The 25,542-nt window shown below is 39.5% G+C and overlaps 2 protein-coding genes and 1 long non-coding RNA gene across 12 annotated transcripts in view; 1 reads left to right on the forward strand and 2 right to left on the reverse strand.

Moving 5' to 3' along the window:
* The window catches only part of dclk1b (doublecortin-like kinase 1b), a 49,663-nt gene extending 37,067 nt beyond the window's left edge, over positions 1-12,596 (reverse strand). For 2 of the 6 annotated variants that reach the window (XM_041046671.1, XM_041046673.1), the window contains exons 1-7: positions 12,236-12,596; positions 11,769-12,115; positions 4,419-4,518; positions 3,425-3,535; positions 2,909-3,003; positions 1,943-2,030; positions 1,669-1,838 (exon numbers count right to left, since the gene is read on the reverse strand). In XM_041046671.1, coding sequence (XP_040902605.1) covers positions 1,669-1,838; positions 1,943-2,030; positions 2,909-3,003; positions 3,425-3,535; positions 4,419-4,518; positions 11,769-12,115; positions 12,236-12,596 — 1,272 coding nt within the window. Of the gene's footprint in view, positions 1-1,668; positions 1,856-1,935; positions 2,031-2,908; positions 3,004-3,418; positions 3,536-4,418; positions 4,519-11,768; positions 12,116-12,235 lie in introns of all 6 variants that reach the window. The other 4 variants (XM_041046670.1, XM_041046672.1, XM_041046669.1 and 1 more) reach the window with 3 other exon arrangements.
* Positions 12,597-13,975: 1,379 nt separating this feature from the next.
* Positions 13,976-14,785, forward strand: LOC121187436. The gene is made up of 3 exons (XR_005894594.1): positions 13,976-14,061; positions 14,581-14,632; positions 14,734-14,785. It is a non-coding gene; the product is annotated as an uncharacterized LOC121187436 (long non-coding RNA).
* A 2,681-nt stretch (positions 14,786-17,466) lies between these two features.
* On the reverse strand, positions 17,467-25,199 carry spartb (spartin b). Of its 5 annotated transcripts, XM_041046677.1 has the most exons (9): positions 24,928-25,148; positions 23,537-24,384; positions 22,057-22,254; positions 20,517-20,658; positions 20,177-20,371; positions 19,929-20,087; positions 19,743-19,833; positions 19,506-19,552; positions 17,467-18,780 (listed from the first exon to the last, which is right to left on the reverse strand). In XM_041046677.1, the coding sequence occupies exons 2-9, from the start codon at positions 24,377-24,379 to the stop codon at positions 18,674-18,676; spliced, it is 1,782 nt and encodes a 593-aa protein (XP_040902611.1). In that variant the 5' UTR covers positions 24,380-24,384; positions 24,928-25,148; the 3' UTR covers positions 17,467-18,673. The 5 variants fall into 5 exon arrangements, with proteins under 5 accessions (XP_040902611.1, XP_040902610.1, XP_040902609.1 ...); XM_041046676.1 differs by lacking the exons at positions 19,506-19,552; positions 24,928-25,148 and adding an exon at positions 25,156-25,199; XM_041046675.1 differs by lacking the exon at positions 19,506-19,552 and having other exon boundaries at positions 24,982-25,148.
* Positions 25,200-25,542: the final 343 nt, after the last annotated feature.

Raw genomic sequence — 25,542 nt, forward strand, 5'->3', positions numbered from 1 at the left:
CATTTTGAGGTCAAAAAAATGTTTGACTGTTTTTGCCTGAAAAAAACGCCATACTATACTATGATGTTTTTTATGACATATTGAGGTAAAAAAAAAATGTGACTTTTTTTGTCCGATTTTGACGCCTTACTCTACTATGACGTTTTTTATGACATTTTGAGGTCAAAAATTTTTTGACTTTTGTCCGAATTTGACGCCTTACTATACTATGACGTTTTTTATGACATTTTGAGGTCAAAAAAATTTTTGACTTTTTTTGCCTGAAAAAAACGCCTTACTATACTATGACGTTTTTTATGACATTTTGAGGTCAAAAAAATTTTTGACTTTTTTTGGCTGAAAAAAACGTCATACTATACTATGACGTTTTTTATGACAGTTTGAGGTCAAAAAAATTTTTGACTTTTTTTGGCCGATTTTGACGCCTTACTGTACTATGACGTTTTTTATGACATTTTGAGGTCAAAAAAATTTTTGACTTTTTTTTGCCCGAAAAAAACGCCATACTATACTATGATGTTTTTTATGACATTTTGAGGCCAAAAATTTTTTTGACTTTTTTGCCCGAAAAAAACGCCTTACTATACTATGACGTTTTTTATGACATTTTGAGGCTAAAAAAATTTTTGACTTTTTTTGCCCGAAAAAAACGCCATACTATACTATGATGTTTTTTATGACATTTTGAGGCCAAAAATTTTTTTGACTTTTTTGCCCGAAAAAAATGCCATACTATACTAGGACGTTTTTATGACATTTTGAGGTCAAAAAAAAGTTTGACTTTTTTTGGCCGATTTTGACTCCTTACTTTATTATGACGTTTTTTATGACATTTTGAGGTCAAAAAAAATTTTGACTTTTTTTGGCCGATTTTGACGCCTTACTATACTATGACATTTTTTATGACATTTTGAGGCTTTACTAAAGTATGACTTTCTTAAGCATATTTTGAAGCCTTACTGACGTATGACGTAGGAAATTAGTTTTTTTAAACACATCTACACTATTACACCAATAATTTACTAATTAGATTGATCATATTGAAAATTAGTTGATGATGAATAAATCATGTACAAACAATGTTGACACAGCGTTTTTAATAGTCTAAATCATATATAAATGTTGTACAACTTTAGTTAGAAATGGCTTTATAATATTCATAAATGCATATAAATTCATGATTCATGATTAGTTCAATATGTACTAATAGCTTATAAATGTCTTGTAACTTCAGTAATGTGAAAAATGTGAAAAAAAGAGTATAATAAGGCTTCAAAATGTCATGAAAACAGTCATAGTATAATGTGTCAAAATGTCACAAAAAATGTCATAGTATAGTAAGGATTCAAAATGTCATGAAAACAGTCAGTATCATAAGGCGTAAAAATGTCACAAAAAAGTAATAGAAAGGCTTCAAAATATGAAAAAATATATTGAATTATAGTTTAAATCATGCTGATCCTTATTAACATCACTTTGCTAATTTACTCTAAGGAAAGCAAAAAATTACTATACAAAATTAAGACACAAGATTTGACTTCCAGAGATGTAGCATCGACTTCTGTAAATAAAGAACTGGAATGAGCATCCAAAACAGAAGTGCATCAGTATTACATAGAGAAAAAGAACTTGAGTGAAGAGTAGTGGATTGGACAAAAGCAGACCCACCTTTCCCCTGCATTTATCTTTGCTGATGATCTTCAGAGCGTACTCTCTTCCAGTAGATTTCTCCACACACTCTCGGACCACAGCAAAGTTTCCGTCCCCTAAAGTTCTCCCCACTTTGTACCTCTCTGCTATGGAGGCAGGGACTGAAGGGTAGTCATCCATTGGCTCAGCTGTAGAGAAAAGCAAAGGACGATTTGTAAAGTAAAGGTATACTGCAAATTATTTGTATATAAAGTCTTTTTCTAGTATATTTAAGTGTTTTGCAACATCCTACCTTCACTGCCAGGCCCATCTCCTTCATCCATCGAGCTGCAAACCTTGGTAGAAGCTAGAGAGAGTGAAGAACCACTGTGCTGAGATCCCTGGAAGGAAAGATAGCCATTAGGTGAGAATTAAAGACACACTCATGTACTTGTCTTACACAAAATTCATAGAAGGGAAAGCTTGTAAAAATGTGATTACAGCTAGCTTATACAAAGCCTATTTGTTCCACTCTGCCAGCCTTAAGCATGCAATTTGAGATTAGATAAAAATAAAAGCAAGCGTGGTGAATTATATTAACCTTTTAACCAGCATAAAGACTGGTATGTGGTTTGAAAAGGGACAGAGAAAATAATATCCCCCACCACAGTCACAATAACAACCCCTGCCAGGCTTATGATTAATTAATGATGCCATCACTGATAATTGGATTTCACTCCATAGTTGACTGTGCAGTCTCAAAACTTGCATGTCCTCCCTGGAACTCTGACAATCACAGCGAAAATGTGCTGCTGTAGTGCAGACGACGTTTCATTTGATAAATAGTTCTAAAATCTCATAATACATAAACAAACAACAGCCTGTGTTGTTGTTTGGGCTAATGTTTTTTCCCCTGAACTCAGAAACATGTACATAAGCTGATATTTACATCTGTACACTTGTGTACACAGACCTGTGATCTGCCATGCAATCTTTTTGAGGTCCCTCAGTAATATAAACATTACTAGCAGTGTTTCCAATCACATAATTGGTAAACAAAACATATTTTACTGGGCAATATTCCAATGATTATTCAATTTAGTCCCATCAATTAATGTTCCAGTTTAATTCCATGTCACTGTAATACTTTTAAATATTAGTCATTGATGAAGATAGTTGTTAAAATCCTTAACAAAGCCTCTTTGCAATGATAAGACATCATAGACAATACAATCTTCAAGAGCATGAACTTGTTTATAGGAACATCAATTTTCATTACCTGTCGTCTTCGGAGGCTAGCTGGACTGGTTGGAGAAGGACTTGGAGACTTTCCAGATCTGGGTGTGGACAGCTGACTGCCTGCAGTGCCATTAGCTATCAGTACAGCAGAAATGGAGACAAACATTCAGCATCATGATGAAATACTACAGAATAAAATCAATGTACTTTTAATACATAAAATACATAAAAGAAAATACACTGAAACTTGATAACAGAGTAATACATTAGGCCTTTGTTTCTTTGGGTCAAGACGCATCACACACAGGTTTGTACTTTTACACATTTGACATAACCCTAGCCTCAAACCCTAACCTCATCCATCAACCTCAACTAAATGCCTTCCCCCAAACCTTAACCTAGCTAGATTCTAACCTAAACCTTCAAACAGCCCTTTTACAGCATGTCAGGAAGTGAGAACCGATTAAACTGTCCTCTACTTTGCAAAAATGTCCTCACTCCCAATATCTAAAACTCAAGCTGGTCCTCAAAAAGATAGCCACACACTTACCGGAACCAGTGGATGAGGGAGACTTGCTCCTGCGGGACATCCCACCACTTCTTGGGGAAGAGCGACCCTGCATGGAGGGGAGTCGGCCATACGATGCAGACTTTGCCACCCTGCATTCTGTAAAGAAAGAAAAGGGGAAGAGGTAAAAATGTACACTACGGCAGCAATATTTTTCCTAGATAATACTAGGCTACCTTATTCTTTGAGTCTGTGACAGTTTGAGGTTCGGTGTTAAGTCACAGAATAATTTTATTTTTGTACAACAAAAGAGGAAAAGGCACTGAACAAGAGCTCCAAATACACACAAAAGCTGCATAAGTACAACACTGAGATGGACCATTTTCTCAAAGGTACATCAGACTAAAACCACAAAGCCACGAAGTGTGAGTGATTAAATCTGCTCTATCCTGACAAGTACATCTATTAAACACAGGCACACACACACAATATCACAACTATAAAACTAGGTACTTCATATCATCTATGTTCAATGTGACATAAATCTGCATTCCAGTCTAATTATACTCTGTGTCCTCATCACATCAAATGCAAGTGCAAATACTGCGCCACTAACTCTGCCACATTTTCATCCAGAAGTCATCGTTTGTTGGAAACTATCCTACTATGTTTGATAAAGTCTGTTCTACATAGTATTGTACTACAAATATGTGTAGTACAAAAAAGTGTAAAAAGCAGCATCATCATCTCATATTATTTATTAGTAATGCTTCTAATAGTATGAGCAGTAGCTGCAACAGTGGGAGAGAGAATAGATGAGAGAGTACAAACCTGCAAGCAACACAACAATAAAAGTTCCACGTTTGGCATATTAAGTGTTTACATGGGCCACAAAGGAGGACAGTTAAATAAAAACCTATTTACAATACCATGGCATGTGTGGCCACAGTGGGCAATAACGCAAACAAAAAACTGGAAGTGTTCGCACTATGCTCTCTCCGCTGGGCGATCCAAGCCTCGCAATAAATGCAAGTACGCTTACCACTTTCATCCAAGTTGAAGTCGTCCTGATAACGGAACTTCTCTGGGCCACAAGCAATGAATATGTCATCCTCCCCAAAAAAGTCCTGAAGGCAGGTGACCTGTTAAAAATGGAGAGATTTCTGTCAGTTATAGTACAAAAACAAGTTTGATATATAATCTGTACACTCCCCAGTGATGCTGTACATAATATTTATTCCAAAGAGTAGTGTTCTCATGAAATACAACACAGGATAAATAAATAATAAACAAGAAAGCAACATAAGTATTATTTTTCAGTCTGTGCACAGATCTGTACACTGACACTGTACACTGCTGCTACACACCCTAGGCAGTTTTGGGTTTTGGACTGCTTTCAGACTTTAATGGAGCATCTCGGAAGAGACAGAGTAACATATCAGTGTGTGAAGGTAATGACCAAAATCCACAGAAACACCTCAGAGAGTCATATTGTTTTCAGACAGCATATTACCCTGGCAATATGCTGTACATTCACATGCCAAAGACCTTTTTTTTTAGATTAGGTTTACTAGATTAGGGTAGTAATGCCCTTTTGAATTTTTGTGTGTTCAAAAGTAATTACAGTTATACAGATCCACTTTATCGACTGAAATCAACATTCAGGGCATCTGAGAGAAAGCCATGAAAAAAAAAATACCACTGAATTAAAAAAATAAAAAAATAAATAAGAGACCAAAATTGCATATTCAAAACTGCCAAACTACAAAGGGAAAATTAATACTTCTGTGTGTACAGCATATGAATAATGGAATTAACATTTCTTTTTACTGGTGTATCAGCCTGGCTGCAGATGAAAATGTCTCTAGGTTAACAATTAAGAAAAGATAAGCTCCTTTTAAACCTGGATTTTATTCAGTGCAGTCTGTGACAAAGGCGTCTGCTGGTCATTAAACTGTTTCCATCCCTAGTGGGAGATTAAATCATTTGCCCTCTATTGTCCGAGACCATTTAATATAAAATCATGTTAAAACATGTTTTTAAACACCATTATCAATTAAGGGAGAGCCAATCATGTCAAGACACAGTGAACATGTCCCACAAATGGAAGCATCTTCACAACTTACCAGATCTGTTAGGCCAAATCCGGCATGTGATGGCACATAAAGTAGGTATTAGAAACTGAATCCAAAAGATAAGCCTAATGTTACATTAAGCCAGAGGATGGTTTTGATGATAAAGAACTTTAGTTAAAATAACATGGTCACCACATATCCTTTTATCTCAATAAGAGAGAAATATAAATGATAATCATTTTCACTTTTCGACAAAAGAGAAACGTGATGACTGAGTTGATACATCTGCTGCTCATTAATAAAGAAGCCCATCTCAGCGGATCCAGTGTCATAAATAAATGAAGATGCTGATGGAGTCCTGACCTTCTCCTCAAACAGCTTATTGATGTGCTTAACTACAGCAGTGTGCCAGAGAATGTAGAGCTCCTGTTTTCATTTCCTCTACAGAGAGGTGAACTCAGCAAAACCTCTGTCAACAAAAATGTGATCCCATACTGATATTACTTACTAAGTGGACATTTGCTTTGTCTCATAAATCATAGGTCATTTTAAATTATGTTAAACAAATTTGAATTGCTAAATGTTGCTATTAAGTAAAATAAACAATGCAAGATTGTCACCTAGCACCTCAATGTATAGGAGGACAACATGAAAACTGAAATCTGACAAAAATCCATGCCTGCCACTAGCAAACATCTAATAGGTATATGCATTATTAATTGTCTCATCATTAAGAACCATGCAGAGTTCAGCGGGGGTTTAATAAGTTGCCTTAAGTACTGACACACTGAGGTAAAGCCAGACAAGAAAGCCAGCAAAGACTATCAACCACACTGCCCTCTAATCATATATTAAATGTCATGTTATCATCCACCTTAGGTATGATGTGCCAATAACAATAAACAAAAGAACTGGATTATCAGTAACCTGCAGCAAAAGCACAGCCAAAGGTCATTCAGCCATGAAATCTTAAAATAAACACTGAGCACAGAGGGGGGCTTAGCACGGCCCTTTTCTCTGCAGACGCCCCACTCTGATGACCCCTGACCCCCGCCCCTCCTCCAAAGGAGCGTGAGATCCCAAAGTGAGGGGGGCTGCACAGCCGTTGCCAAGGAGACCAGACAGAATCACAGCTGAGTTTGAGAGGATGAAAGGGACATGGCTACTTTAAGATCCACTGTCAGATCCTATCTGGAGAACTGAACAGTACAAACTGCAGACAACAGAACAATGTCACCATCCGTGTAGGCAAGATGAAATAACACAGAGCACCTTGTCACTATAACATTGTGGGCTCAAATCGAGCTTCAAGCATCTTGTGCATGTCACGCCTATAACTCCCACTCACTCTGAAAACTGTCCAACAGAAAAAACATGACCAAAGGTTTAAGCTAAAATAAGCAATAAGTAAATCTGACATAAAGGGAACATCATTGTTCCATAAAAACATCATGGAATCAGATTAAGATGGCAGATGCCCAACTAAAGGGTAAAAGCCATTAACAGATCTAATAAACGATGCACACCCTCTTAACAACAACAGTATCCAGTTTAAGAATGCCAAATTATGGATTGCTTCTTATGTCAAATGTGGCTCACTGAATTCATGAGAGCATACTAAGAAATAGGAAACTTAGGACGGAGCAGCATGACTCAGGCAATCATGAATGTGTTGCTTCATGTTGATTACTTATGCCTGCTGGCTCAGTGACACAGCAGCTCCATCAGGCCTACCATCCCCCAATAACACACACACGTACCCACCTTATGGCCTCTGAGCATCCTGTGCAAATATTGATTGCCAGGGTTTCATCTGTGATTGCTGCAAGCACAAGCGTTGCTCCTGAAATTCAGGCCACACAAACACAATGGGAGCTTTGCATGCTATAGAAGCTGATCAATCTGTACCACGGTAAAGACGACAGATTACACAAAAGACACAAACTGAGGTGGAGCAGGTGGAGCTCTCCAGGGTGCTGAATCTCTCTTTTGAAGTGGAAGACTGAACACAGCAGCCAGTCACTTAACATGCCAGGAAGAAAACATGACTCATCTTCACCTGTAATTTTCAACTGCTTTTAGTTCCAGCTTCCATAATTTGCTCTTACATACAGTATGAGATCGTTTTTTTTTTTTTTAACTCTACTGTCGGTGTGTAAACAGAACAAAGAGAAGAGGATGGAAAATCATGTTATTTACAGACATACAAGACCCAAGATTCAAATTAGGTCTGCTACAGAAATCTGTGACATAATTATACTCATGGTTGTAGTATAGCAAACATGAGTAAGAGCTGCCTTAATACGTACAAGTTAGTACCATCCATAAGGACACACCCTCCACCAAATACACATTAAAACACAAATGTGCCATTACACAAGACCACACATTTCTAACACTCCTGATTATAATGTCCTAGTCTTCAGTCACTATATTTAGCCCTTAGTAGCTTGTAGCAATGCCTGACTTTCACAGCCAGAAAATGCTTGCTGATATGGCAAAATCTGTCAACATGTCTTGCAAGAAGATTTTGGAATACTTTAACGTTTAACAATAGCAATTTCATAAATTAATGCAGACCTTATAGAGCATTAACATAGCTCACAGTGCTCATTTGACATGCTGTAAAGTCACTGTTCTGTGTTTAACAGCCAAGTCACATCAGAAGGTTAGAGGAAAGCCAGACAACTTCTCCATCTCCTTCATCCTTCTTTCTCTCCTTTAGTTACAATAAAGTTTAAGCATGGCAGCATTTGAGAATAATATTTTTTCAACACCAAAAAAGTAATAGTTAATAGTACATTTAAAAATAGTATTTTTTTACATTATCTAGTATGGGCACATGCAGGCCAAACAGCAAGAAACGGCAGAGTCAAGGTCAACATAAGGAAATGATTTGGAAAATCTAAGTTAGATTCTGCCCTCTGGTACATAGAGCATCATAAATCTCACAACCACTTCCACTCTGCATCGAACTTCTAAAGCACAAATGGGCTGTTTATCACATCTACTGATGTATAATTTTACCATGGAGAATTAAGTCTCTGCTTTCATGCATTGATGTCAAGCCAAGCTCTGTCCTCGGGTGGCTGTTGACATCTATTTCAACGAGAAGTGTTGGCGCTGCTGATACAGAGATGTTAGTGGTGTGCATAATACAATTACAGTGCAGAGCCATATCCATTACAGTGGGGACTGGAATGCCATGGGCTAAATCTCCTCAGACCTACTCAGTCATGCAAATACTCTCTGCTCCATTCCATACATAACAACAGGATCACACCAGGCCATAGCATGTTTTCTTGCCTCAAAGGGCCTTGTCTGCAGGGTGCCCGTTTCTCCACAGCTTTCTCTCTGTGTTACGCTTGTACTACTGTCAGAGTGGATAATGTTTTATTAACAATTGGTCATCCAAGGTTTATAAAGTGCAGCCCTGGACTATTAACTTGGTTGAGTTCACTTGGAGAAGTTACACCTGACTCTCTTGGCAGAACACCATTACATAGTGACTCAGCAGTATGTATTATATCACAAAGCAATCAAGCAGAGCCACCCCCAAGCAGATACACTAATAGAAGCATGAATCATGAGTTCAAAATAAATGAATAAACAAGAAATCCTAAAATCTGTCCAGTGCTTTAGCAGAAGAAAGAGGGATGTGACTGAATGAGAATATCAGTCTTAATATCTTAATATTAAAGCTGCAGCAAATTCACTGATAAAAGAAATACATAACAAGCAGTTTTAAGTAAATATGTATACTAAGGTAGGGTAAGGTAAGGTAGTTGTGTTTGGAAATTTTACTGACTAAATATGTCTGGGTGTATATAAAACAAACTTGCTAGAATTAATTGTTTTAACAGTCAGCCCATGTCTCTGTCTCAGGACCAAAAGCACAAACAGATCGTTTACCAAAGGTTAAACATCCATGAAACTAGACCCTTTGATGCCAATGGGTGCTTATTTGGCCATCTGGAGTCACAACATGACAAGAAGTACAAAAAGCAGAGAAAATAGAGCATGGAGCTGAACTGCTAAGCACATAACAATAAATCTTATTACTACAAAGCATAGATGACATTAAAACAACTAAATTGAAGAAGCAATGGAATGTAGCTAATTTTTCACATCTAACTTTGATCTATTGCAGTGTCATGTCCATTTATGCTTTGCCAAACAAGATTTATTCCTAAAATAATTTAGAGGATTTGTGAAGGCAGATTTGTTTGCTGGTGTAAAAATCCCCAACTGTTCCTTCAGCACACCATTATAGAATGAGTCCTATCCTGGGATTAGAGCTCAGCCATGTGCTCCATCTTGCTGCCATGTGTATAATACGGCTGACAGACTGAGGACTGCATCTATGAGCCCTCTCGCACTACACCTACAGTCCTGACATCACTGCTGCACCGCTCTGCCGCAGAGGCTGTTCCTTAGCAACCAGCTCAGGAAACCATGTCACCATAGAAACCATGAGAAGAAATAAAAAAAAAACAAAAAAACCTCATATTCTCTGATAGGGATACTAATAGGATACTAATATAGAGTGCAGGTGATAGAGTTTATGAATAGGTTTATATAAAGAACTGATCACTTCTGTGGGATGTTGTATAACTAATTTGCTCAGTCACTTCTGTATGCAGCTGCCACTTAAGTGCTGTTCATCCATATCAGCCCTTAGAGAAAAGCCCACATTGCCCCTAATGGCTTTAATATCCACAATAGAGTTAATTAACATAACATATAGGTACAACATGGCATGAAATTAGTCACTTGCAAATATAATTATTAATCTCACCACTGTATAATAATGTAAATGAGTACCGTCCATAAGGTTCATGTTAACGCATATTTATCTGGTACAAACTCGCCAAGTGAATATCCATTTAATAGTGTGCCCTTGTTGGTAGGAATATGAGATGGAGTCCTAGAAACCTACTTCTCGTAATACATTTAGCAAATACTCCCAGCTGACTTTGAACCTACTGGGCTGTCTCTCTCTTTGGGTAAGAAAGGAATTCTCAGAGACATGAATGAAGAACAGGCCAGACCACCTCTGATGTCAAAGGCAAACTTCTAGTTCTTCTAAACTCTCAAAATTCACTCACTGTGCTAGAAAAACTCAAAATGCTTTGACTGCAAATGTGTACAGACTCTGCCTCATGTACAACATGCAGAGCCAAACATCCTGTGTGAGAGACAGTACCACAAATGAGAAGACAGAATTCAGAGAGAATTGTTAAAGAATACTTGTCACCACAGCCAATTTTATCTAGGTACTACATGCTATGAAGAAACGCAGGAGGGTTATGCCAGTTTCATTTGACTTCTATCCAACAAAAGCATCATTCCTTTTCCCCACTTTTGAGCAATTAATGTACAAGTAGTGGAGAAAAAGGCATAAGATAATGGCATCCTCTCAGGTATGGAGCACTTAAGCTTGTCCTGGCTGCTTTGTTGTATGACTCTCAAATGCAAACATTCAGTCTCAGTTCTTTATTTTTGAAATAAGCATACTAGAAATAAACAAATTAGAATATGGACTAAATATGTGGGTAAACATCTCAAAATATGTATGGCTATGAGGTTACTTTTTCAAATATGCAGATTACTTTTGGCTACAAATGTACCAGCAGCTTCACCAACTTCAAGCACAACAGCTTTACAGCATCTGATTTAACCAAATATACACAGAGAAGTTCATTAGGCAACTTTTGCCACTTTAACTGTTTTCCACCATCTGTGCTCTGGGTGGTACTGTTGTGTGGAGTATGCAGCTGCTCTGATGCATGTTTACTGCTTCCTCTCTGAGTAAGGAGAGCACTGAACCCATGCACAGAGAGTAGGCAAATGTCAGCATGACTTAGCTGAATTAAACAGATAATATTCCTTAATTAACTGGTATAAAATATATCAGATATTTTTATGCATTAACACTGCTGTTGCTACAAAACTTAATATGGGTTGTTTGTGCTTGCAACTAATCTGTCATCACATTCACCACAATGTATTGCACAATTTATTGCATTCTTCTTCAAGTTCAAGTAATTTACATTTTCCTAGGCCTGTTTTCCATGAAAAAACATGCTGAACTTCAAAATAATAGGAAAAAATGTTAATATTTTATCTATTTTCTTATATTAGCAGCTTTCTGGTTTTAACTTAGACTCCCAAAGTTATTGGCTATTTGAAATGATCTCCAATTTGTACCCCACTTGGAAACATGTTCTTGTTAACATTAGAAGTTGGAAAATGAGACAGATAACATAACACATGTGAGGTTCACAGAATCAGCCCCCAAGAATGATAACACCTACCATCTTGCCGTCAACAGTAAACAGCCTTTTGACGACTCCAGAGTCCAGCTTAATGGCGTCTGTGATGTCAGTCATGACTTGCTCAAAGGAGTGTGCAGTCTTCTTGTTGAGCAAGATCCGTACAGCCTTGCGAGGCTTTACTCCACTGCGGACAATGGTTACCAGTTTGGGCCTAATGAAGTCCTTGCTCTCTTTAGTTTCTGGGAATCCAGCTTTGGCACTACCAAGGGAAGAAGGGTCACGGATGGACACAGCAGTCCTAGCGCCAACTGACCAGTTGGGATTTACATTCTTTGTGTATTCCAGCTTCTTGTAGGGCTCTATGGATGCACAAACATAGCTCTCTCCTGCAGAAAATCAACACAAATCAACAGATTTTCTATTTGCTCACAAACAAAAGCTTGTCACATTAATCAACATAAACTAAACCTGGGGCCAACTTACAAACAATAAGAACCACTGCTCACCTTCCACCAGCTGATCCATGCTGGTGATCTTTGTCATCCCATCAATGGTATATATGGTTCGAACTCCTTGGGGTAAGTTGACGTTGTCTGACAGACACCTTGTGAGGTCAGCCAGGAGTGCTTCTAGAGACCTAAATCTCTCTTGTGAAATGGCATAAACAATCCCTTTGAAGTAGCGGTCCCCATTGCGGTAGAAGCGAATCTTCTTGGCCTTCTTTTCTGAGCTCAGTGCTTGCAGTGTCCTGGTTCTGTATAGGCTGCAGTGAGCACTGTGAGTGGGACTGGGCAGCCCATTTCCTCTTGAGCCCCTTCGGGTGTATCTCTGAGCCTTGTCCCGCTCATCGAAGTGCTCCAGCTCCATGACTGCGCAGTGTTGTTACCCCCTAAATAATACAAACGAGAACACTTAACATGTGAGTAAGCTATTTAACTTGAACCTACATAATACATTAGAGCAATTAGGCTTTCTGCCAGTCTAGTTTCTTACACTCCTGATACAGGCTTTGATGCTGCTACTGCTGCTAGTACACACGTTAGGAAGGACTATGTCACACCCATTTCATGCTCCCTGGTGTGGCTCAATTCAGCCTTTGTAGCAATGAAATTCACATGCATTTGCAGTGGATAATACAACATCAACAGTATAAACCTGTTTAGGGATCTTGGCCGAAAGCTTATTCCAAGAGATAAACAGTAAAAACATAGTATAGCAGGAAAATGGTATAGAACATATGGATTTTCTTGTTTTAGTGCAGTCTCGCTTACCTTTTAGGTGAGGACAGATGCAATCTAACGTGTGTCTGCAGGTGCAGCTTGTTTCAATGAATCATTTATTCATCTGATGCCTTGGATGAACCATGCGTCCCTTTGTTGCCCCTGTGTTGGTGCTCTGTCTGCCTGCCTGCCTGCCTGACTGCCGTGTGTCTACACTGCTGTGTGCTCACATGCAGAGAGGAGGCAGGGCTGTAGCCGGTGTCCTCCACCCTCCCCTACTCCTCTACCATTGCAGTGATTTACACCGGACCGCTCGGATGTCAGCGCTGCTCGTGCGAGTTGCCTTCAGAGCGCGCACTAGCAGAAACCCCGGCGCGTGTTTATATGATGCGCGTTCATGTTGAGGTTGACCTGCTTAACTTATATTTCGGAAATAATAATAATAATAATAAAATGGACGATTCGCCTCTCCTTACAGAGTAGACAATAGATTCCAGTGTTGGGGAGTTACCCTAACTAACCCTTGCTGGTTAGGGTAAGTTAGGGTAAAGATGGTCTCAGGTTATGCATCACGAGAGATGACGGGTTGGGGTTAGGGGTAAGGTTGGGTTCAGGTTAAGATACCGTAGGAAACACATGTCGACACAGCACTGCCTACTCCCGAGTCCTGGACTCTGATGCCAACATTAAGAGGACTTTTTAAAAGCAGTTTTCGTTCATGTAATTGACTTACCATTTTCAATGATAATGGTGTAGTTTCCAGATCACAACTAAACAAGTGTGTCAAACATCCCCGGCGGGGTGTTGTTTATTTCCGGTAGGACAGGTAATTTCACTACAGGAACTAGTTATTAAAATACTCCTAGTCAAGGTGACCCGGCAGGACACACGCTGGGGTTACAGCTGACGATGCGCTACAAACGTGATGTGTCTACGGGTCTGTTGTGTATCGAGACCAGCTCGCACAGGTGCACGTGATAAATGTAATCAATTGGTTCAGTCAGACCCCGACAGCGTGGTTAATAGTGATGAGCGGCTGAAGGACTCATTCAACAGGGCAACTAATGAACTATCTAAAATCACTTAAGCATGAGCAGAAGACCGCCTAATGGGTAATTTGCACGTTTTTCTATCAAACTCTTCATAGCGGGGTAGTGTCTTACTTCCACACGCCTACACCTTGCAGGAACAATTGATCTGGGAGCAGGTCTAGGACTCATTCCATGTTTCATGGCTATGAGAAATTTGATTTTGTTCAGCCTGGTGCAAACAATTACTCTATTATTGGGCGTTAGTCCAGCTGGCCTGCTGGAGGCATAATTTACTTATCCTCAAAGTTTGGAAGGTTATTGTCAAGAAGTCACAGTTTGCTGATCAGCAACTAAAAGGTCTTAAAATAATGGAAAAACTCGTGACCTGTTGAAAAGGTGACTTACTTGTCCTCCTACTTTCACAACTTAAACGTGTCTTCAAGTGTTATGATTTGCATTGTCTTGTTTCTCTGAGTATGAAGATGAAGTCTAGATATGCACTAAATATTCCTCTTAAAAGTGTTACCTGGGCATGTAACACCTAAAAAGTTCATCATATGTATAACAGCATGATCAGTGTTTCACTAAATTTCTTTTTAGACAAACCTGGGAGCGAATCATTACAATCACATGAAACTTCTGCATCTGAGTGGTAAGAGAAGAGTACAGATTTTCTTATATGTAACTCAGCTGTTTTGAATAGAAAGGATACATCTCTGTGTTGTGATGATTCAAGGCTGTGCTTCTTTTCAGGTTCCAGGATGAGCTTGAAGATGAATCTACAAGAGGAAAGTGTTGCATGTTTTCTTAAAAGAAACTTGAGCTCCAGCCTTCTCTTCATTCTCACAAGGAACAAAAACATAGGTTAGGCTCAGTCAAATCCATATTGCGTTACCAAAAAGTGAAAGTGGTTATCTGCTGAATTTTTGTTCATTTGTGGGCATCTTGTATTGTGTTATATATTCTCATGTAACATTTTGCATGTTTTCCCAGCCTTCAAATCAGAACATCTTGTCGACGCTTGTGTGGCCTTCTGCCCTTTGTCAATTGTCAGTTAGACACCTCAACCATCCTAGAGCTCACTGCAAGGTTCATGAGCTACCTGAAGGAAACTCTGCCTCCAGACATTTTGTCTAAAGTAGGTCTACATCATCCTTTCAGCATCATGGAAAGCCAAACGTTTGCTGTGAGGATTTTCACAATTTAACATCTCGCTTTCCACAGGTTAATAAAGCAGTTGAGGAAAATGTGAGCAGTTTGTGTGAAGACATGCAGAGACCACAGAAAAAACGGTAGAAGCTGTTCTAGACACAGTGATGGACAATTTTTTTAAGTCTAAGAAAAAAAATATATAAATGCTTAAAAACAGTTTTTTTTTAATGGAAAAAGTGTTAATGAAATCCTTTCTTTCCTACAGAAAAACAGTAAGGCTAAAGAGGAACACCTCACAAAGAGCAAAGCGTACTGCTAAGAAGTCAGCTGAGGGTATGATTATTTCCTCATTTCATTTATTATTGTTGCAGTTGTTGTGACTATGACAGTTCTTAAGTAAATGAAGTGCATTGTTTGAGAATCTTGGCTGCAGTGAGAGTTTGTTGACGTATTTAATTTCAGATCAAGCATGGAGAAGATGCACTCAGCGGAAGAACTGTAAACAAGAAAATCAGCCATCTATCACAATAACGAATCCTCTGACAATGGATCAAATGCTTCCTACAGCTGAGGGCCTGACCACAGTGCAAGTCCCGCCAATACTGTTAGACAAATCGTCTGTTCCCCGGGGACAAATGCTGCCAGTGTGCCAGGATCAATTTATCTCTGCCTCGTTTCAGTCTGTGGAAAATAACTGGACGAACCCGACCTCTGCGTTTATGAACCCCACTTCATGTGCTTTCACGTCATCAGTGGTCAGCTGCTCTTTACCACAGATGGAACAGGAGCCATCTTCAAGCCATGTGTTGTGGGATGTCCCTCCTGGCCTGGTGGACCCTGTTGCACTTTCATCAGTGAACTTTGGCCCAACCTGTGGCCCACCTGAGGAGACTGCTGCAACAAATTTCCTCTTATCCCCAGGAGATGAAAGTCAGAATGATTCACCTCTGGTTGGCCTAACTGAAACTTTTTCAGAAGTAGATTTTACAAACCAACCACTTGTCCCATCATTTATGTTTCAAACTTCAAGTTCTGATGACCTGACACCTGAGAATAAAAATCAGCCAGTGCCAGATGCTCTGTGTAAATCAAAACTCTTCGAGGAGAGTGACCTCCTGAGCAGCAGCCCTTTGACAGACAGTCCACAGGATGTGAACAGTCCCTTTTGGCTGGATTTGCTGTTGGATACCAACAGTAACTTGAGTTTCCTAGATACTGATCTTCTAAGCACTGTTCATTCACTTTACACAGGGTCAAACTAACTATGTGGTTGGAGATGTTACTAATGATATGCTTAATCTAAAAAGCATATTTCCACTTTTGAATGGCCAAATATTAGAGAAATATATTTAGAGATATTGGTTGAAGTTTTTTTTTTTAAATTAAGGTTTAAATTTCATGATTCTTTGCCAGAATACGGGAATATATATTTTTCTTTTTGACAGTCTTTCATTATTGAGCTACAGCTGCACTGATATTGTCATTTGTTTGAGGGACTCTACATAAAGTAGCTTGGCATGCAATATATGTCAACACACTGTTAAGTGTGGAAAGACATTGTAATGTCTTCTTCATTTATGGCTTTAAGATTTAGCTCATTGTCAGTGAGGTCTGTGTGCTGCATAGTGTGCAGATCTCATTAAATTCATTGTCTTGTCATTTTCTCCTAACTGACTAAAAGTGCAGTTTTCCATAATTTTTTGTTGTCAAAAAGTTTCAGATGGCATTTCCAGCTGTATTAATCTTTTTAGTTTACAGCAGAACATTATTTGACTTATGATAGCCATACATCTCTTTAATTTTTGAGGTAAATAAAGCAGGTCAGTTATACTTTCTATTTTTCATCAACTTTAAAAAACAGGGAATCCATTTAAGGGATTATTTGTGTTACATAAATGGGAAACTATTGGAAGACTAATGTCTTGAATAAAACGTTTTCATGTATATTTCTGTTGTTTTGTCATGAATAATAAACTCAAATACAGCCATTGATTATCTATGAAATTGATTGGTGCTGGCTGGACAATCAGGAGCAATGTGGGGTTCAGTGTCTTGACAGCCGACAGGATTGAACTTCAAACCCTGTGATTAAAGAACAACCTAATCTGCCTCCAGAACCACAGCCAAATGATGGTAATTAGTTTTGCCTAAATATTCAGTTTATCCCAAATTTTAATGTATCTCACATTAATTTCTGGATTTTTAAAATTAAGTGTTTAGAGTGAAATTCTTAACATAAGGTTATGTAAATGGAATGAATTTACATAATAAACCTACAGCTGGATCAAATTGTGATAATTAACATGTAAAACATGTGTCCACTAGGGGGCAGTATTAGGTAAATAGATTCAAATAGTATTTATATTGTGTTAACTGGATTTTAACAGCTGCTATTGAAGAATAAAAATGCAAATACATCCTGGTCTCATTCCAAAATAAATGAAAAAAAAAAATTACAGAGCTTCTTGTCTCTTTAAACATCTTATTTTTTTCAGAAAAGTTTCACTATTACAAGTGGTAAATAAATCCCAATGTGCAACAAGTGGAGTACTTGAAAGCTATTTGAAAATTACAATTACCTGCATAGGGTTTAAAGCTTAAGTGTGAAAAGGGACAAACCAGATCACTTCAATCAAAAAAAACAAAAAACAAAAAAAAGTCAAGCTGGTTTGGAAGTTAGCATCACACTTCAAAATTCACATTTAGTTAAACGTTTTGTCCATACATCAAAAATAATGAAATCCACATTAATTTTTATATGAAATACTATAAACAGTCTGAAAATATGTGGATATAAGTGAACTGAATTGCACAAGACAGCACTGCAGACTGTAGCACAGCACGTCGGTTTTACAGCTTTAGACAGATCAAGCTCTTGCTACATATTACAATTGGACAAGTGTGGCAGCTTCAGTTTTACAAAACATTAGAATTTTTGACATTTGCAGGCACAGTAAGCAGTGGTGATCGCTTCTCATTTTTAACACCTCGGAGAGAACCAATGGTATAGCAGACAACATTTAGTCTGAAACAGTCATATCTGAAGATGTTGTCATACAGATAATCTTTTTTTCATCATTCACTCAAACTATATAAATTGCAGTTACCCTAGCAGGGAAAAAACTCAAACACACACAAACTGTTATTCCAAGTTAAATGATAATACCTGAATGTTACATTGTGTATCAATATGCTGTATAGGTCGTTTTAATTTGGGTTATATAATCCTCTGTTTCTCCACAATGTCCAGCTACCTTATTTTACATAAAAATTAAAGTGCTTCAGAGCTGTATCAAACTATAGGATATGAATATAACAGTGGTTATCTTGTACATATAGAACTCATTTTATAAATAATTTATATTAAATATAGATTTATTTGTTAGAAGAATATAAATTATGCTTTAAGGCATTACTGCTGGAATGAGGAAGGGCACTACCGGCTATTTATCTGATTTCTCCACTTGCTTCCCACTGTCTGGTTTTTCCTGAAGCTTGTAGTCTTCCAAAATGGCCTGAGCTGTTTGCTTGCCAGTCCTTTTCACCACAGCTTTGATCCCCAGGTTGTCAATGTTGAAGGCAGTGATACCGACATTAATGGCAGAATTGACAGCGTGGTCTGTGGCTTGTCCTGCTGCTGCTCCGTACCTTCATTAGAAGTCAGATTGGGTGAGAGGTCAGAGTAAGAGGTGGGAGACAGAGGATTTGGGAAGAATTAATATGCAGTGCAAGGACTGCAAAGATGCCATGCTGTATGTAAATTTCACCCATGCAAGTGCACAATCTTAAAGTAAGAAATTTCTGACTGCCAGAATATGAATTATATTCATTTTCCCATTGTGGTTCAGAATCTAAGGGCAGGCAATGAGGATATAATCATCTTTCATGGTATATATATATAAATATATTTCCACAGTATCGTAATTTTTAAATTGACATTGAATTAAGAAGTAACTTAAAGATAAAACAGCCAGATGAGAATGTTTGTTTGTGGCTAATCCAGTAACTTATATAACTGATAAATCAAGGGTAGAAATTGCATAACCAAAAAAAATAAATTTATAAATATAAAAACGCTGTATCGCCCAACCCTACTGAATTCCATAATCAAAGGTTTTTAAATCAGGCAGAACAGAAATGTTGCTAACTGTGATATTTCCATTAGACACACTTGGAGAAATCAGTGAAAGCAGCACCATCATGTGAATTGCCACATGGGAAAGGGCAGTGGATTAGAACAGCATTGATAGCTTTAGAGTGGTTTGTGCAAGAACCAAATCATTCCAGAGAAAAAAGAAAAAAAAAGAGGCTCATCATGCTTGTGATTAGTGGTGTCAAGAGTTAAATAGCTGTGTATAATTAGAAAAAATTACACTTCTTCTCATTAGGTGGGTCAAAGATGCTTTGTAGACCCCTAAATCTGCAAAGCAAATTGAAGAGGAAAAGTGAGTGAGTGCACCTTTGGTTTTGCTTGCATAATGCAAGAGGTCATTTGCAACAAACACATCGATAACCTGTCTAGCAAGCAGTGTTGAGAAAAAAATGTAATTGTATATTCGAGCAAGTGACTGTGGTCAGACAAGAAATTTAAAACAGAAGGGAAGACTTACTTATGTTTTACGGTAGTGACTGTCTCTGATGCTACACTCGTAGTAATGTTCTTTGCTGCTACTTCCAAACCAGTCCACATGGTTGCAAATCCTGGGCAAATACACAAAAATACAAAGCATGCACGCGCATTAGTTTTTTTCTAAACAACTTTCTCTTAGCTAATATAAAGTGTAGATAAACTCTACCTTGCACTCCACTGGCAGCCACCACCATGGCTCCATCTATGTTGGAACGCCCATCCTTGTCTTTCCTCATAGACTCTGGGATCAGCTTGCCTCCGTGTTTTCTCACGTGTGGAGCCAACTCCCGACCCACACAGCCAGCCACAGTACACACTCCATCCACTGCAGTAACACATTACGCAATTAGAGGTCCACTGCCAAATAACCACACAAGTTCAGTAAAACATGCTGACTGAAGATCCCTTAGTCACCTAGAAACTGGCTGACTTTGACAGCTCCCCCCGTCGCTTGCTTGGCAACATGGAGGCCTTTGGAAACTGTGGGGCTGACATGGGTGGGTTTGTCCTCTGGAGTGATGTGTTCTCTCAGTTTTGATGCCCCTTTGTGAATGGCCTTGCCTGTAAACTCAGCTCCTTTCACCAGACCCCAGCTTAACCAGGACGCACCTGAAAGGACAACAGGATTAGGACAACACTGGGTTAATCATGCTGGGCTGGTGAGCTGCACAAGCGCTGCCGGTGTTCTTTCTAAACTAATTACTAAGAAACTAAAGCATAAGGATATAGGTTTGATTGCAAAACATGACCGCACCTGTCAGGATCCCATTTGCCACCTTTTCGCTCCACTCGGGTAAAGCTTTTTCCTCCTCTGTCTCCTCTGGTGCAGTCTCCTCAGGTGTAGCGATGGACACTTTCTGACTGAGATTAATGGTGTCTGCAGCTTCATCTGGAGCCTGCTCATACAGACACATTGGTTAGCTACTGAAAGATGAAGACAGACAGTGTCGGCTAAAAGTAAGAACAACTTGTCAGTCAAAATCCTTGGACAACTTGTCTGCTACTTTGTGCAAGCTGTGCACGTCTCTGTTCAGATGCTCGTCTCCAAGTAACCCCGCCAATTCACACAATAGCTCCTCTCATTATTCTGCGCTTCTCATTATAATGCACTATTTGTTTGCCACAAAGAGACTGTCATATTAAAATGTCTCCGTGCAGTTAGAAAACAGTCTCCCTTTGTGCTGAAAACCTCGAATCTTCTACTTGACCCAAAAAAATGAAAACAACAAAAAAAGTGCCTACTTGCTGAATCACATCCATCAGAGAAGATAACTAGCCTGACTGCACACATCAGAAATGACCTTGTTTGGCATCGATCTGCGCCAGCATCTCTGTCTCTGAACTGGCACTTGTCTTTCAGCTCAAGCTCTGAAGTCGCTCTAGCTGCTGCAGATAAGAGCATTATAACTGATTAATTCTCCTCACCTGCCCATCTAAAATCCCCACAATGCTGAGGCAGGGGTGACTTGGGGAAGTGTGCCAGCTCACAAGTAGGTAGGAGTGAAAGTGCCAGGCCAGGCCAAAACAATGAAAAAAAAAAAATTGGAATCTACTCAGTCTGCAGCCACAAAACACTGCATGAGCAGCAGCTACAATCTTTTTCATGGGAGGAACAGATTTAATATTTGTTGTGTTTCCCATGCTTTCAGAATTTGTTTGCAAAATCACAAGCCACGAATTGCACTATTTTGCACTTTCAACTGCATTTCAAAACAGAACTTGAAAAGACAAAATATCTTTAAGTGTGAGGACAAATCTATTTAGCTGGACACTCAGATTCTTCTGTATGGGAAACACTGATTTGTTAAGTCTACGCCAGCAGCTGAAGCTCGGGTTATTCTAGTATTTCATAAATATTGTGTAACAATAAGACAGATGAGGTGGGAACTCAGCTTTTAAGGAATACACAAACTGAAGATGCACCATCCTTCATATGCCTGGAACAACCAAAAGCTGCAGAGCACTCTAACGTCACAGTCTCATTTGCCTAAAATAGCTCTCTGTGCCCCCTGCACTCCACTGGCACACAAGGATTTACCAACAAAGGCATTGTGCAATAATTCTTTAGTGACTTCAAGTACTTATGTGAACACATTTTGATGTGGAAACAGTAGAAATACATTTCAGGGAACAAATTCTCTAAGCATTTGCTCAGTGAGAAAAACAGCACAAATGCATGTCTTTAAGCTGCAGACTGTCTGTGATTATATATATGTTCAAATATATGGACCGCATTTGCATTTGTTCCCCAAATATCGTCAAAACATGCTGTGTTGTAGCACAGCAGCACTGACCTGAACCCTGAGATCTGTCATCTGGGACAGTAGGTCTTGGAACAGTTCTCTGTCTGCAGCAGGCAGCTCAGAGGACAACACCACCCCCACATAATAGCCTGGAGCTGGCGCCATCATGTCCGGAAACATAAACACACCAGTGTTACACAGCAACACTGGAGAGTCCATAGCCATGAGAGGGTACAGCCAGTCGCACACCTGCCAGGAAATAATACAAAGATGTTTGAATTTACATGGAAGTCAAGGGTAAGAGGGGAAAACAGTTCCGCAAAGACATTTTGATAATGTACAGGTTTTTGAATGTAACCTCGAAACCAGAGGACACTGCCTCCCTATGACTACTGCATGTCTAACAGGATTATAGGGCATAACAGCGTGAGCAGGATTAAGATAATTACTTGCACTCATGTGAATCACTGATGTCACCCACTGGCAATAGCACCTGGGAAATTCCCCAATGAAGAGTCAAATTTCAGTCCTATGACCCACCAGTGTCCGTGCACTGGCTGATTGAATAGGCAGCCCCCCCCACCCCCCAATAAAAACAACACAACCCAAAAATGCTGGACAGGATGAGTTGGCTAATTTAGATAAAGCATTGATTTAGTCTTTTAAGAAAAACCTAAGCTGATGCGTTTACATTTATTAGCTTTGTGTAATCTTATCACTGTACGCCAGCTGAGGGCAAAGTAACAGTGTAACAGTGTTCACAGAGTGAATTACATCAGATCATGAAAAAAATAAACGTCTGGTCTCAGACTAATCTGTGCAACTGGTGTGTTTCAGTAATACACGATTATTTGTGGGGACACAGAAGCACAATGCAGAATGCGCCTGCATTCTGTACTGTACTGTTTGATATTAAGCACCTAAAACTCTTTAAAAAGCTGCATTTAACCTAGGACTTACTGGATGCTGTGCTGTTGTGTTTGACTGCATCAGACTGTACAATTGTAAGTATTTTTGTTATTTCACCATGTATTTTAAACACCATACAGGGGGGAAAAAAAACTCTATTTAGAGAGTTACAAGATCACCCAAGTCCTATCCGCTGTTTCCTATAATAAATTAACGGCCAGTTGTTTGTGACTGAGGTGCCATTTTTGTTCACTTTTGAGCCAATGAATGTACTGATCAAGGATTTCCCAGGAGGATGACATCATATGTATAAACCCAATTGGATTAGGACACTAAGTCAACAGCGCTCACATGATCAAGTCCACAGGGCGGGGGATAGAGATCATTAACAAGCCTATCTCAGCCCGCCGATGACTCACAGCCGAAGAGGTCTTGATGACCCGAGCAAACATCTTACAAAATCAGGTTAAAGGGCACAAGAAAGACTAAAGGGAACTGGTGACACTGCAGAGATGACATTCCACTTGCACTCATTGCGTCAACTGGGCACGAGAGTTGCTTATCTAGTTCTGTCAGACTTCAGAGTAGTGGTAGTGATTTATTGTGCTATTTATTTTCTTACCTGCAGAAATGCTGGTGGTCTGTCGGGCATTCTGTCAGAGTGATCACTAGTAAACTTCACCAGGCGCAGGTAGCCGGGGTACGACGGAGCGCTCACTTGACCTTCAGGTGTGACAAAGAATATCTGTACACCATGAGGGATGTACACCAGCTCCTCTCCCTCTTCGCCCATACTCTGAGTAGATGGTGTTGAGTTAGATGTACGACTGTAGAACTCATCCCCAACCAACGACATCTCCCCTGCATCAGTTCCAAATGAAATAGATAGGTGGCCATCAGCTGCCTGAGGGGAGTAAGCTGGAGGTTGTTCGGTGGGAACCACAAGCTGTCTGGTAGGTGAAAGAGGGAGACCAGCACTACTGCCTGCAGGCATGCCTCCTGCAGTTTGTCCTGCCTGGCCATTAGCAGAGAGTGGGTTTGGTGGAGCTAGCTTCTCTGGCTTCTCTTTGGTGGGGAGATTTGGGTAGAGACATTGTGCAGACGTGCCTGTATCACCAGGGTCAGACACATTGGCAGCGCTCAGTGTAGGTGCAGATCCCAGGTCAGAGCTGGTCTCTAGTATGGCCAGGCGAGTGGTGATGCTGTTCAGCGTCTCCTGCATCTTCTGCTGCATCTGTCTGGCTGATTCCCAGGAGCTGCCCACACACTCCTCTCCCCGTGAAGGCACACTGATGGCCCTGAGAAGGTGCTGTCGCCCTCGCTTGTAGAGCTCCAGGGCCTGTGCCTTGTCTCCAGCTTCGTCCGCTGTCAGTCCTTTATTGATGCACTCAAAGGCCCTCTCGTAGCCATCTTTGATCACCTGAAGTCTGGCATTGTCGAATGCATCTTGTTTAGCTTTCTCCATCCCCTCTGAAACAAGACTCGCATTCATTAGCTTTACTGGCTGATTTGCTGTAATCATCCAAACACGGGCTGAATCTGAAATATCACATACTAACGAAACATACAGTCTAACAGGGCAGACTTTCGCCTTAGCTTGAATCTGACACACTTCACGATACTTTGAGTCAAATAAATATATTATTTAACTGCTAACTCATCATCGGCCCTAGTGTTAAACTCGCCAAATCCACGATAAAGAGTCATGTCAAAGCACTCAAAAAAAGTGACATGAGTATTGGACTGACCAGCCTCTCCGCCTATAAGTTAGTAAAGTTGGTTTATCTGGTGTAAGACAGGTCGCTAAAACAAGCTAAAGTAGTTGATACAGACTAACAACATTTAACGCCTCTAACAAACCGGGTTCAGCTGCTGTATTGTGACGCCATGATTTCATACTACCAGCACCAACATAAATATAACGTTAACACCGAAAAAGTCTGTTGACACAAAATGATTAGAATTGGCTAGTTAGCATTAGCTCCATGTTTAGCTAACGGTATCAACGCTTACCTAAGTGAGTGAAAAAAAACTCCGACGGGCACCTTAATTAGCCAGTTAGCTCACCTGTAGCTAACGTTACGTGTTACAGTTAAACAACGGTCCTTCTAGCGTAAACTTCAGCCAGCAACCGTCTTCCTGGGTAAAGTTGTCGTCTGATGGAAGACAACTCAGTACAACAAATGTACTGATGTTACACTGACCACTCGCTACGATATTAACCTTTCAAAGCAAAAGTACCGTGACAGGATGTATCAGTGCTTCGCTTCGACGTCTTTGCCACAACGTCACAATTTAGTTTTATGTTTATAGTATTTACCGGAAGTCTAGACATTTTACCTTAGCAGCATCGACGAGAAATTGACTGACTTGTTGCAGTTTCTTACTGTGGCCACTGGGTGGCAGTAAAGACCCCTTCCACAGTTGCTTTCAGAATCACACATTTTACCGCCACCCAGTGGTTAAAGTGTGTAACTGCAAGAGACTTTAGTCAAGGTAACGTCAATGCATGAATGATAACATACTGCTACTTCCTTTGTACACTTTCAAAATACAGTGACCTGACGAAAGCGTATCTGAAACTTGTAAATTATTTTTTTTCAGTGGGAATAATGTTGAGTTTGATAT

This window comes from Toxotes jaculatrix, chromosome 9, assembly GCF_017976425.1.
Source record: "Toxotes jaculatrix isolate fToxJac2 chromosome 9, fToxJac2.pri, whole genome shotgun sequence".
Lineage (NCBI taxonomy): Eukaryota > Metazoa > Chordata > Actinopteri > Toxotidae > Toxotes > Toxotes jaculatrix.